At 36.2% G+C, this 12,993-nt stretch overlaps 1 protein-coding gene across 1 annotated transcript; it reads left to right on the forward strand.

The window, feature by feature from the left end:
- The first annotated feature begins 1,833 nt into the window (after positions 1-1,833).
- LOC121859732 (glucose-6-phosphate isomerase-like) lies at positions 1,834-12,905 on the forward strand. The gene is made up of 10 exons (XM_042356686.1): positions 1,834-2,029; positions 4,691-4,784; positions 5,335-5,526; positions 6,961-7,143; positions 7,280-7,393; positions 7,781-8,020; positions 8,426-8,565; positions 8,981-9,164; positions 10,106-10,377; positions 12,407-12,905. The coding sequence occupies exons 1-10, from the start codon at positions 1,899-1,901 to the stop codon at positions 12,525-12,527; spliced, it is 1,671 nt and encodes a 556-aa protein (XP_042212620.1). The 5' UTR covers positions 1,834-1,898; the 3' UTR covers positions 12,528-12,905.
- Positions 12,906-12,993: the final 88 nt, after the last annotated feature.

The raw sequence follows: 12,993 nt of genomic DNA on the forward strand, positions 1-12,993 counted from the left end.
GGCATGGGTCTCACAGATTACTTCCTGATAAGTGATAACCCATAGATCATAGAATAAGCTTTCCCTGTAACTTGACAAAAGAAAAAAAAAGGACCATAAAGCGATTTCCAAACTCGGAGCCGCGGCACGTGTATCGCATAAAATAGTATCTCTTGGCCCCTTGGGTGTGCCGCGAAATATTGGAAACTAATGAATAGTAAAACCTTTTGGTATATTCCACCAGTTTTGACAGAAGGGATTTTAAAAGCAATGGGACAATTTTGAGAAAATAATCAGGTAAAATGTTGACCAGTTAAATCCTTTACAATTACATTCCCCTAATATGCTTGACCTCAGTACCGCTAGGTTGACCTGGCGGCCTAGTAAGCTACTGCCAGTGCCAATTCCTGACCATTTTATGGGATCTACAATACGTCACGAATCCACATCACCCAAGACGCCACGAGCTCTGTACTGTATTAGCAAAACCTTGTTTTAGTTAAGGTCATTTGGTTTCTATTCACAAAAGAAAGAAATTGCAAAGATTGTTCTTAACAGTACCCTGGAAAAATCCAAAAGGATAAGTTTGTTAAAAAAAAATGTGAGTAAGACTTTGGCCGTGTAGAGATCATGGTCGAAGTTGGAAGAGTAGTGAAATCAAGTAAAAAAAAAAGATAGTTACAATTAGTAGCTACACGGATAGTAAAATAGAGGCAGATAAAAACAAACGAAGTCGTGTTTCTATGGACAGTTATCATAACAATCGGTTTATTTGATGTAGAAGTGAGCTTTAGCAGACTGTAGTGTTGTAGTGAAAACTGTCAAATGAAGAGATAGTTCCCCCAGTAAGTTAAAGAAACATTTTTCTACAACACTTAGTTACCTTTTTGATAAATCAATCAATTATTTTCAAAGACTTCGAGGTGAGCGAAACCTACTGACCAAAAAAGTAATATTGTATAGTATCCAAGTGCCTGTTTAGTGTACGCGCCTCTGTTGCCTGAGTGACCGTCTGACTGTCACAGTGCGACAGTCAGACGGTCACTGCCGGTGGCATAAACCAAATTACCAAATGCAGATGTTCTGTACGTGTCCACTTCGTAACTTCATCACAGTCCCCTCTGCTTAGTACAGCCATCACTCGGCATGCTAACAATGCTCTGACTGAGCTATCAAAAGCAAAATTAAATTGATTACAAAGGGTTGGATGGCAACAGGTCCCAACATACAGCGTCTTGCTACGAAGTCCGCGGATTATATTCAAAGTTCCCTTAAGACAAAGACGGCCTATCGATGACGTCATCAAGGAAACAGAGAAAACGGGGGACGTTTCCACTGGGGGACTCGGAAGGTTTTGTGGACGTTTGAGCGTAATATGAATCCTTAAGGTTTACAGGTTAGCCGTCATCACGATCATGACATCCGTGACTCAAAAAAGGTTAAGAACCACTGCACTAGAGTATAGACCGATACTTCCAATGGATATTTTGTAATTTTTTCCGGAAAAGAGAAATGTAAAATACAACTGATTCAGAAAGTGATTGTGGTCCAGAGACACCACGTAAAATATGAACATAAATTCCAAGTGAAGTGTTACAAGACGACAGATTTTCCTCGTGGGTATGTAAAAGTGAGAAAGCTGAGAATAAAGCATTTTGTACTGTGTGTAAATGTGAAATAGCAGGAAGTGTAACATTGCTTGGAAGACACAGTAAAACTGAAAAACATGTGAAGAATATAAAGTCGATAAGTAAATCAAAGAAAGTAAAAAAAAAATTCAACCATCAGTGTCATCGAAATTTGAAAAGGAGGTTGCAAGCTCAGACTCAGAGGTTGGTTGCAAGCTCAGACTGAGCCTCAGAGTGGAGCCAGCTCAGCCAGGCTCCAGCCAGTCAGTGGACGACCAGTATCCCAGGAAGATGGAGGGTAAAGCTTTCCTTACAGAAGAATCTGCCTACAAGGCGCTTCAAGATTATTACGATGCAAATGGCAGTAAGATCAATATTCTCAAGATGTTCAAAGAAGATCCTGACAGATTCAATAAGTACAGGTAAGTTTATTTTTCCAGAAATGAAAATACCGGTCTGTCCCAGCTGATAGCATAGTTGCCAAAGTTATATTTTGTCTTCATAAATACAATGCAACTTATTATTTTTATCTCAGTTGGTTGCTGTTAGTGAACGAAACTGTTGTCATAATATTGTATTTTGTCAGTCTTGAGGGAGAAAACTTTTAAAGAAGTGCGATCAATGACTGCTGTCACCTTCACGGCGTCCTTGGTTGCCCTTCAGTGCCGGATGATGTGGCTTGCTGAAATCCGAAAATAATTAAATACAATACGTACAGTAGAACAATTTTAATTTTAAGGATGTATGGCTTTCTTGTGTGTGTTATTTTTAGATTTATATCCAAGGTTTTCATTTACATTATGGAAATAGACATTATCGTCTCAATCGCTTGGAAACTAGATGTGCTAATAACTCAGAAATTTTCTGTATTATATTTATTTTTACAATGTATGGATAAAACTTTGGTATATTATGGTCAAGATAACATACTCGAGTAAGAATTGTATTCGAAAATATGTTAGAATTTTTTACTTTCATTGGAGATCTTTGATTTTGCATACTTGTAGGTATTGTTTAATTGGTTTTCGGATTTCAGGAATAATGTACGACTGTGTATTTTTATAATAATAATAATAATAATAATATCTTCCTGTAAATGTGACATTGTTTAATTGGTTGAATTTGTTCAGTAGAAACATTTGTGAAAAAAGGGTCCACCATTAACCCAAAGATAATGTACATGTACTCTAGAATTATTGCCCTTCGTTATCAAATTATTTATTTAACCCTAGATTTTGTCATTGAAACACGTACTATAATGAACGATTTGCAGAAAATACCAGTTGAAGGTAGGTCAAGGTACCGAGTGGTGTCAGCCAGTAAGATGGAAAAGCAAACTCATTAGAATAGGTTGTCTTGTTTTAGGGGTATCAACTTTTTGTCTGGTTTTCTTCCATGATTAATTATCGGGAAGCTTTTTTTTTTTTTTTTTTTAATACAAGTTGAGACCTTAGTGTTATGTATAAAGTATTTTTCCCTCCTATTCCATGTGCCTACATGCCTTTGCCACTCCCCAAATCAATGGCATACCAATCGCCCGAATGTCTAGCAAGCTGAAATGATAAGTTATAAAAATTTGGCTTTTCTGTTTCAGCAAATTGATAAAAACCATCACTAGACTAAGTTGATTTTAGCAGGACCAAACCACTGAGTATACTGTACTGTTATTCGCTTAGTGGTTCATTACTCTACTGATTTGTTTTTCCTAACTTTATAAAGCTGCAGAGGCATTGCCTATTTGCCTCTTCCTAGTTAAAAAATAAATTAAATAAAAATCATAGTACTGTAAAGTAAATAGCAAATTGTATCTTGGAATAAATTGTGAGGAAAGTACAGGCAATCAATTTTACTTTAACTTTTTAATTTTATCCTCTTCGCCACTGATCGGCTTGTTAGCCGCTTGGGTGGCCAGTCATGTCTTTGTTATGCCAGTTTATGAACTTAATTTATTCCTGAAAATATGTATGTAAACCGAATCAATAAATCCCTTTGAAACAATGATACACTACAGTAAACCGTAAATAAAAAATAATTAACTAACTCCCGGACATAAATGAAGACCACATTATATTAAATACAAACATAATGAATATACAGTAGAATATCAAAACATAAAGGAATACTGTACGTACTGTAAATTTACTTTATATATCATACTGGTACTATGGTATTACAACTGCAAAATAAAATACATACTGTACTGTACATTAAATAAGTATCACCTATTGTTCATGAAAAAGATTTCACCAAATGAATGATCTGTGTACAACAAAGTAAGTCCCTGATCCATGCTAGGACACTCCCCAAATCCTGTACACCTCCAGTTTAATTTTCAGCCTTTCATGGGGTATGCTGCCAAAAGCCTTGGCAAAGTTCAAAGGCTTTCGACAGCATACCCCATGAAAGGCTGAAAATTAAACTAGAGGGGTCCGGAATTTGGTGGGAGTGTCATAGCTTGTATCGGAGACTTTTCGTAACTACAAGCAGTGTGTGGTGATTAATGGCATAAAATCTTTATGCATACTTGTGACAAGCAGGGTACCACAGGGCAGTGTACTGGGCCCATTGTTTGTTTGTTTCATAAATGACATGCCAGAAGCTATAAACTCCCCATACAAATGTTTGTGGACAATGCCAAATGAACTGTGAAGAGCTACAGAAAGGTCTGTGTCAGCTTAAGGAGTGGTCAAAGGAATGGCTGCTAAGATTCAATGTCACAAAATGACAAGGATGCTCTTAGATCGTACCAACAGTTAGGAGGCATATCATATGTCCCAACGGAAAGAAGCAGCAGCATTAACGGAGACCAAATATGAAAAGGACCTAGGTGTGTATGTTGACAATGAACTGAAGTTCTCATACCATTGTGAGAAGAAGGTGAATCAAGCAACTAGGCATTTAGATACCTAGATGGTAATGAGTCCGATCATCATTGTGATCACCACCATTTCACAGTTAATTTCCATTCTTGCATGGGTTAGCTGTGATTACCTGTGCAGTATTTTATGTATTAACTAGTAAAAGGATTAATACAGTATACAAAGGTTTGATATACAGTTCAGTACAGTATTAAATAATTTCAGTGTCACCTTGACAACACCTGAAGATGGCTCAATTTTGTTTGACTTCAGCAAGAATCGAATCAATGAAGAAGTTGTAAAGCTGTTGATGAATTTGGTAAGTAGCTACAATGATCATTTATTTATTGTAAGAATAAGGTGTAGATTTGCTTTTGGGGATGGGTGTGATCCTAGGTTGTCTAAGTGGCAGGTTAAACCAGACACAAACAGTACAAGGGGCCTTGTTATGGAAGGGGAATACCATTGTGGGTCACATTTGGTACTGTACAGTACAACATTAAACCTGAATACAGCACAGCATAGCACAATACTAGCAAAGAAAGGGAGATACTTTGCTTTTGATTCCAGCCATTGCATCGAAGCAGGAAGAGGAGGAAAATTTATCCCATAAAACTTACTGATGTATAATGAGAAAAAATACCCGGTATACAGTATAGTCTGTCCTGAGTTTGGTGATGTTGACCTTGAATTTTTATGCTATAGAAATGTAATTGTGTGTACTGTATCTTTAATATTCACTCTTTATCTTATCTGTAAGCTATTCATCAATTTATTTTGTCTGATATAAAGTTGACTGTTAAAGAATAATTCTCATGGCATTGTTTAATGTAAAAGAATCACCATTGCTAATGATTTTTTTCCCTTAGGCCAGAGCTCGCAAGATTGAGGCTTCTCGAGATGCAATGTTTTCAGGAGAGAAGATTAATTTCACAGAAGACAGAGCTGTATTGCACATTGCACTACGCAACCGTTCCAACAGTCCAATTATGGTAAATGGAAACGATGTCATGCCTGATGTTAATGCTGTGCTGGATCACATGAAAGAGTTTTGTGGGAAGGTAAGCCATATGTATAGTATAAAAGACTGTAATGATTCTTGGTTTTGATCAAAATAATGTTCTACTTGATATAGTATACAGGAATATAATATATTTTATTAGTAAATTATTTTGATTACATTATTAATGAAAAAGTTATGTTTTGAGATGCAGTTTAATTAAAGATCACTTCTCCCATTAGTAAGGAACTCTCTGTATTTGGAATATCGTTAAGTGCCTTCTCACAGCTCAGTCAGCCTTTTAATCCTGGATGTCATTTTAATTTACAAGAAGTTTAAATGTCATTATATACAGTATCATATAATTTATTTTGTGCATAATGAAGTAACGGAAGTTGACAAGATGTTAAAAAAAATCAGTTTTGAGTCAAAGTACACTCAGATTACGAATATAGTAGAATCAATAGGACTGAGATGTTCTTTCCCCAAATTTAAAAGAAACAAAATCTTCTGTGCTGTCACCCCTCCTCTTTCCTTGGATGACAATAATCTCGGTTTTGCCATCATTGAGCTTAAACTTTCACCTAACCATCCAGATCTTAATATCTAGCATCACAGATTTTGTTCTCTCCTCAATATCATCAACATCTATCATTTGCACATAAAGCTGTTTATTATCAGCTTAGAAATGGTAGGTACTAACACCATGAGCATTGAGTTGAGATGCAAGACTACAGTACTGGTATTGACTGTAAACAGAAGTGGTCCAAGAATTGATCCCTGTGGGACTCTAAACTGGTCTGAAATGGTTCCACCAATCATCACACATAAAAAGATTGCTTTGAAAAATAAAACTCAAGCAGTGATAGTGCATCATTACAGACACCGAATGACCAAAGATCTTGAAGCAACAAACTTACCACCACTGTGTCAAAGGCTGCAGAGAGATCCAGCAAGACCAGGAGTTTATTGCAACCTTTATTTAACAGTCCTTAAATTTCGGTATTCTTCTCGGCAATGCTTGAGACTATTTCGTCTTCAGGAAATTTAGTAGGAAAACCATCAATTATCATTTTCAGCATGATTTTTCTAAGTTCGGACACCATGGAGTTCGAGTGTATACTAAAATAGGAACTCTTCTCCACTAGCTTTCTCAATGGGAAGTCTAATAGCAAGGGAGCCAGTTCTCGTCGCCCTGCAGCTTATCAACCGGAATTGATTGCAATGTTCTCTCGACACTTTCAGTTGCAGCAGCAAATTTAGTTTTATCAGCCGCAATGCCCTCCTTTGGCTTCAATATGAGTACATGCTGGGTGTGGACTGTCCTATCCCTTAGTTTTGTGTGCTTTTACAACCTTTCACCACAACTGACTCGAAAGCTTATGAATAAGTCAGTCACTTGTCAGCTCATATATATAGAGAACTAAACTTTATTGTGTGTATGCTACAGGAAAATGTACATTGGTCATCTTCTAAGCCTTTATTAATTTTGCAGGTTATATCTGGCGAATGGAAAGGTTATACTGGCAAGTCCATAACAGATGTGGTTAATATTGGTATTGGAGGCTCAGACCTTGGTCCTTTGATGGTAACAGAGGCACTCAAACCATATGCTATTGGACCTAATGTGCACTTTGTTTCTAACATAGATGGTACGCATATGGCAAAGACTCTGAAGGTAAGTAGTATTCTGGTTTTAATGGTCTTTTTATTCTGAGCTAAATATTTTGTACTGTTGTTTTGAGATATAAATTTCCAATATTCTTTTGATATCCCTCGTTTCCTTTCTTTAAAAAAAATGCTTTTTGCTTCAGATCCTGAATGCTGAAACGACACTGTTTATCATTGCTTCAAAGACTTTTACTACACAAGAAACAATCACCAATGCTACATCTGCCAAGAACTGGTTCCTTGATACTGCAAAAGATGTAAATATATTATTGTTTCCTTAGTTGTAAATGATGAAAGCATTGTAGATACAGACAATTATTGAAGGGATAGATTGAAATTTTTTAGTTGGACAGCCAGCAGATGTTGTTCAGTAAATATGGCAAGTGAACTTCATGGTAGGGAGAAGAGGGATAATATGAGTTCTTGCTTGCACAACAAAATCCTGAAGCCTTGCACGGGAAGTAAATGGTTCAATATTTTTCTTCATGGTGCATTTACTGGGTATACATGTGTTTCTCTTTTTAAAGTTACCGTATATCTTACTGGGTAATCACAAAATTATTTACTCGATAACTGATGGTATTGTTAGCAACAGTGTAGTATGCACCGTGAACCGTTTAATAACTTTGTTTTTCCTTCACTAGGCATCAGCTGTTGCCAAACACTTCGTTGCTCTCTCAACCAATGGTCCTAAGGTAAAAGATTTTGGAATTGATGAAGCTAACATGTTTGGCTTCTGGGATTGGGTTGGTGGACGTTACTCTCTCTGGTCTGCCATTGGTCTTTCCATCGCTCTACACATTGGATATGACAACTTTGTGAAGCTATTGTCAGGAGCTCACTTTATGGACAACCACTTCAAAACTGCTCCACTTGAAAAGAATGTAAGTAACTTGTGACTTTTTTATTTATCAAAAAATATTGGTAAAGTTCTTAATAAAATTATTCACATTAGTGTTGTAAAATTTGGATTACAGAATTAACATGGAAGTAATAAAACATCTCGGCCCGTTCTATAAACTAATACTACCATAATCCATGCCACCACAGTACTTTCATTCTTGTTTTACTTGTTATTAATTTGTCGCTCCTTTCTGCTCGTATTGTAAGGAATTCCTTGTAAAGTACTGTATATCAACAATAGATGAAATTGGCTTGGAAACTTTTGACAATGGGAAGTCACTGCTCTCCTCCATATTTATAGAATCACCTTTAAATATAATTGCTGGTGTAGTAAATTTCAGTAATTGATTGTGGTAGAGCTCTACAGAGGTCTTCTGTTTTTCCAGATTCCTGTAATCTTGGCAATGCTGGGTGTGTGGTATCATAATTTTTATGGCGCCGAGACACACGCTCTCCTTCCCTACGATCAGTACCTTCACAGATTCGCGGCATACTTCCAGCAGGGTGATATGGAGTCCAATGGCAAGTAAGTGTTTTCATAATTATGCTTAATGGAACATCATATTCTGGTTTTATCCAACAGCTGCCATTAGTTAGTTCTAACCTACGTGGACATGGAGAATGGCCGTCAAAATGTGAATTTTATGTAGACTTCCATATACAGTACATATCTCTACATGACTTTATATTTTCAAGATTTTTTAATTGTTTTTCTAATTATGTCACTACCATTGGCAGAGAGCTAGCAGAGTTTGTTATTGTTGTCCATCCACGAGGTCAAAATTTTTCACCTAGATTTGGGGGATATAATTTACAGTGTATTTCCAATTTTTTCCTTGTTTTCTCTCTTCTAGCTTATAAATGACCTGCAAAGAGAAGGAGGCATGGAGGTAGAAAGAAGTGGTGTTTCAGATATCCTCCAAGTTGTAATGTTTTCACAGGTATGTTACACGCAGTGGTCGTTCTGTGAATTACAAGACGGGACCAATTGTTTGGGGCGAGCCAGGTACCAATGGTCAACATGCATTTTATCAGCTGATTCACCAGGGAACCAGACTTATTCCTGCTGATTTCATTGCTCCAGCAAAGTCCCACAACCCAATTGCAGACAATCTTCATCATAAGGTGTGTAATAATGATCCTTTTCAAGGTAAGTGTACTGTATTCACTTACACCTGATAATAGAATATTTATACTGTAGGAGGGCTGCAGTGTTGTACAGGTCCTGTGGAAGGTCATTTCCCTTGATAACGGGAATGATATTGAGGATTGAACATAAACTTGGTACACACAGTAAAGTATCTGCCAGCTGAAATGTTTGGGACCAAGAAACTTTGGTGAAGTGTGTACTATAAGTGCATAATGCCAAACATTTACTGTACTATCATGAACATCTGTACAATGATAGTAATTAAATAAACCTGACTACAGTATGGTACTTGCATATTACAGTACATTAGTTTCTGCAGATACCTGTATATAGTGTACTAACTCATTTTATTATTCTCCAACACTAAACTATGCTTTTAAGTCTACAAATAAGCTTTCAGTGTGTCATCATTCTCTTACAACCACCATATAAACCTACTGTCACTAGTGTGAGGATAAGTAGATTTTCCACTCACACCACCATGCACAAGGTCACTCGGGCAGTTGATTTATCATGTCATAAATTTCTTCATGTCGTATGTGTTCAGTTAAATCATAAAATACTCATGTTCTTTAATTCTATATGATAATTATGAACAATAAAGGTGTACTGTACAGTTGTTAGGGAAAGTTTGGAATTTGGAAGTAAAGAAAAGTTTGGAAGTGTGTGAAGATTGCGGGCAACACACGAAAGCATTGTGAAGTGGTCAGCTGCTTTTTAAACTTTTGAAGCCAGCCAGCCCTTAGCTTTATCACAATGCATCAGTCTGGATATGGCTATTCCTTCATTGCTTGAACCATTCTTATGGCACTTTATCCACTGAATTTTTTTGCATTATTTCTTCAATGTGAACATAATTTGATTACGGAGTATATTTCTTTAATAAAAATAAATAAATACAAATTTTTAATTACAGCTGCTCCTGGCCAATTTCCTTGCACAAACAGAAGCTCTTATGAAGGGAAAAACCACAGAAGAAGCCAAGGCTGAACTAGAAAAGGCAAACATGCCAGCTGACAAATTGCAGCGCATCTTGCCCCACAAAGTGTTCGAGGGCAACCGCCCCACTAACTCTATTATGGTAGAAAAGTTGACTCCATTTACGCTGGGGGCATTAATTGTCATGTATGAAATGAAGATCTTCACCCAAGGTGTACTTTGGGATGTAAATTCTTTCGATCAGTGGGGGTAAGTAATTTATTCTCTATTTTTCTTGTTCTAGAATAATTCACTACCAAAATATTTCATATATGCTTTTAAACTGGGGTAGATTATATAAGCTTCACTTCACTTGGAATACAGGGTTGGTCTTTCATTTGTTTTAGGCCTTTTTCCTACCATATTGCAGAATGGCACAATTGAAAATGTTTCTTTTACAAAATTTAGAGCTTAAACTTCCAATGAAAACAAAATTTGTAATGTTGATCAAAGGATGGGTGAAGAGTAGACAGAATAAGGTATTTAAATGTGATGGAAGGATGTGAAATTGAAGAAACAAAAGGATGGAATAAAATGAACTAAGTATGGGCCATGGAATGAAAAATGAAAACAAGTTGGAGAGACAAAGTGAGAAAAAGAGTAAGAACAAAGTACTGTATCAAGATAAGAATGAAAGATTATATGGGAAAGAGACATCTCCTTGTGGATGAGTGCTTGGAGCTCTGCCAGGATAGAGTGAGAAAATTTGTGGACAAGGCATCAATATAGAGGAATATGGGCTCTACAAGAAAGGGATTGTCTGCAGACAATGCATCTAACATTCTGGGTGACTTATAAAATTGGAATGGCTGTAGCAAAAGCTTAGGATTGGATGAATTTTATAAATGAAAAGAGCTCCTCGTCTTTTGCCTTATTTTTTTCCAAAATGACGGTTTTTTCTTTATATCAAAAGTTAACCAATTGAAATATGCATTGAGAAATTTAATGATAGAGCTGACTTAGCAGACAAAAATGGGGATGTTTAAGGACATCATTGATGCTGACATTGTTATCCATGGATGTTACATGTAAGAGACTAAAGCAATTTATAAGTGATAGAAAATTTGTTAGTCTGTCATATGTGGGATAAATAGGATGCAGAGAATAAGAAAGTCAGAAATAAAGAGAGATATTGGCAAGAGATGACCAGGGTTTGCTAAGGTGGCATGAACATACTGAGAGAATAGAAGTGAAAGAGTGGCTTGGAAGGAGGGAGAGAAGACGACCAAGGAAGGATTAGGAAAAGGACACACCATAAGTTGGGGGATGAACACCGAGTAGGCTGCTGTGTGCATGAGTGAGAGGAGGACACAGCATCAAGTAGTTTATTGGGATACATGTGCCACTAAGAGGTACAGAAGTTACAGGTGTAAACCAGATATATATACCAGTAACTTTAGGCCTTGTAAAATGGGAACACCATAGTAGACCAACTCTCTTGCAGCAGTAAGAATGAATTAGGAGAGACTATGTGTCACCCTGCAAAATGGCAGGGAAAAATTGGGGAAAAAATTAATTTACATTTCAAGCTGACTTAGAGGGAAGTGTAAATGTGTGATGTATTGTTATTTTTCAATCGGAGTACTGTCCTCATATATGAAGGTTGTCGAGCACAGTCCTCTACTCTAAATGTTTTCGGGCTAGTTTTACCAATCCTCCAAGGTTTTATATCTCAAGGGACCCAGTTTTTAATTTCGTTCAAACATCCCAGTCTCTACTTTCCCCTTATTTACAAACCAGAAATGTTGTAGGAAGAGGGCAGTAAACTCCCATTTCATGGCATTCTTTATATGCCAAATAAAAAAGTAGTGAAAGGGGTTGAAGAATGTGGAAACTTAAAAATGGGAGAACTTTGCTAAATGTCTAATGTGAAGTTATAGAATTGGATAAATAAACAGCTGTCAGTTGAGTAATAGACAAACTGCATCCACAATAGTCAACTAATTAAATTTCATAAATTATTATTAAAACGAGTCTTCGTGTTCATGTGTTTAAAGCTTTTTTTATACTTTTAGACCCATTTAAATATAATGTTATATCGGTTGTGACACATTGTACTGTCCTGTTGAGCTGCCTACACCCCATATTATTGCTTGCTGCTTTAGTTATCAAGTTTCAGTTGAAAGCTTTCAAATTTTGAGAAAAAAATGTACTGGTACTGTATATATATATATATATATATATATATATGTATATATATATTATTAAATGTGTTACATTGTCATTTATAAATTTCCAGTGTTGAACTAGGAAAGCAACTGGCTAAAGCTATTGAACCAGAGCTACAGGACAGGAATCCAGTCTCATCCCACGATTCATCAACTAATGGACTGATCAACTACATCAAGAACCATTTGTAAATGTTTTAGCAAAAGCTAAAGTTCAAGTGATAGTTCTGTCTGGTCATAATCTGCTATTTCTAGTATCAGTGTCTTTCTGAGGTCAGACACTTGAAAGATTTGTACTGTATGCATTAAATACTAATAGTGCATAATATTATTTTGTTGATGTATCTTAGTACAGATTGGAAAAAATTGGTGTGGTATTACAATCACAGGAGCCTTGATTTGTAGTAATTGTTTCCATGTAGGTGAAATGGGATTGTAATGAGTAAGCACCATTCATCAGTAAGTAATAGTACTCTCAGAGTTTTCAATATAAATCAGTGATTAGTGCTGTGTATGTAAACCTTAGGTAATGTCAGCTTTGATTAATAAAATCTAAATTTACAGCATGTCTACTAAGAGTATTATAATCATTAGAGAACAGTGTTTAATTAGTCATGTGCATATTAAACTCACACTCTCTGTATAGATACTGTGAATC

Source organism: Homarus americanus, unplaced genomic scaffold (assembly GCF_018991925.1).
Source record: "Homarus americanus isolate GMGI-L3 unplaced genomic scaffold, GMGI_Hamer_2.0 scaffold2224, whole genome shotgun sequence".
Taxonomy (NCBI): Eukaryota; Metazoa; Arthropoda; class Malacostraca; order Decapoda; family Nephropidae; genus Homarus; species Homarus americanus.

Bases quoted from the DNA above. Each gene is read 5' to 3' on its own strand.
- LOC121859732 (XM_042356686.1), top strand. From the start codon at position 1,899: ATGGAGGGTAAAGCTTTCCTTACAGAAGAATCTGCCTACAAGGCGCTT. The intron at 4,785-5,334 runs GTAAGTAGCTAC...TTTTTCCCTTAG, and splicing joins TAAAGCTGTTGATGAATTTG to GCCAGAGCTCGCAAGATTGA. The intron at 5,527-6,960 runs GTAAGCCATATG...TTAATTTTGCAG, and splicing joins TGAAAGAGTTTTGTGGGAAG to GTTATATCTGGCGAATGGAA.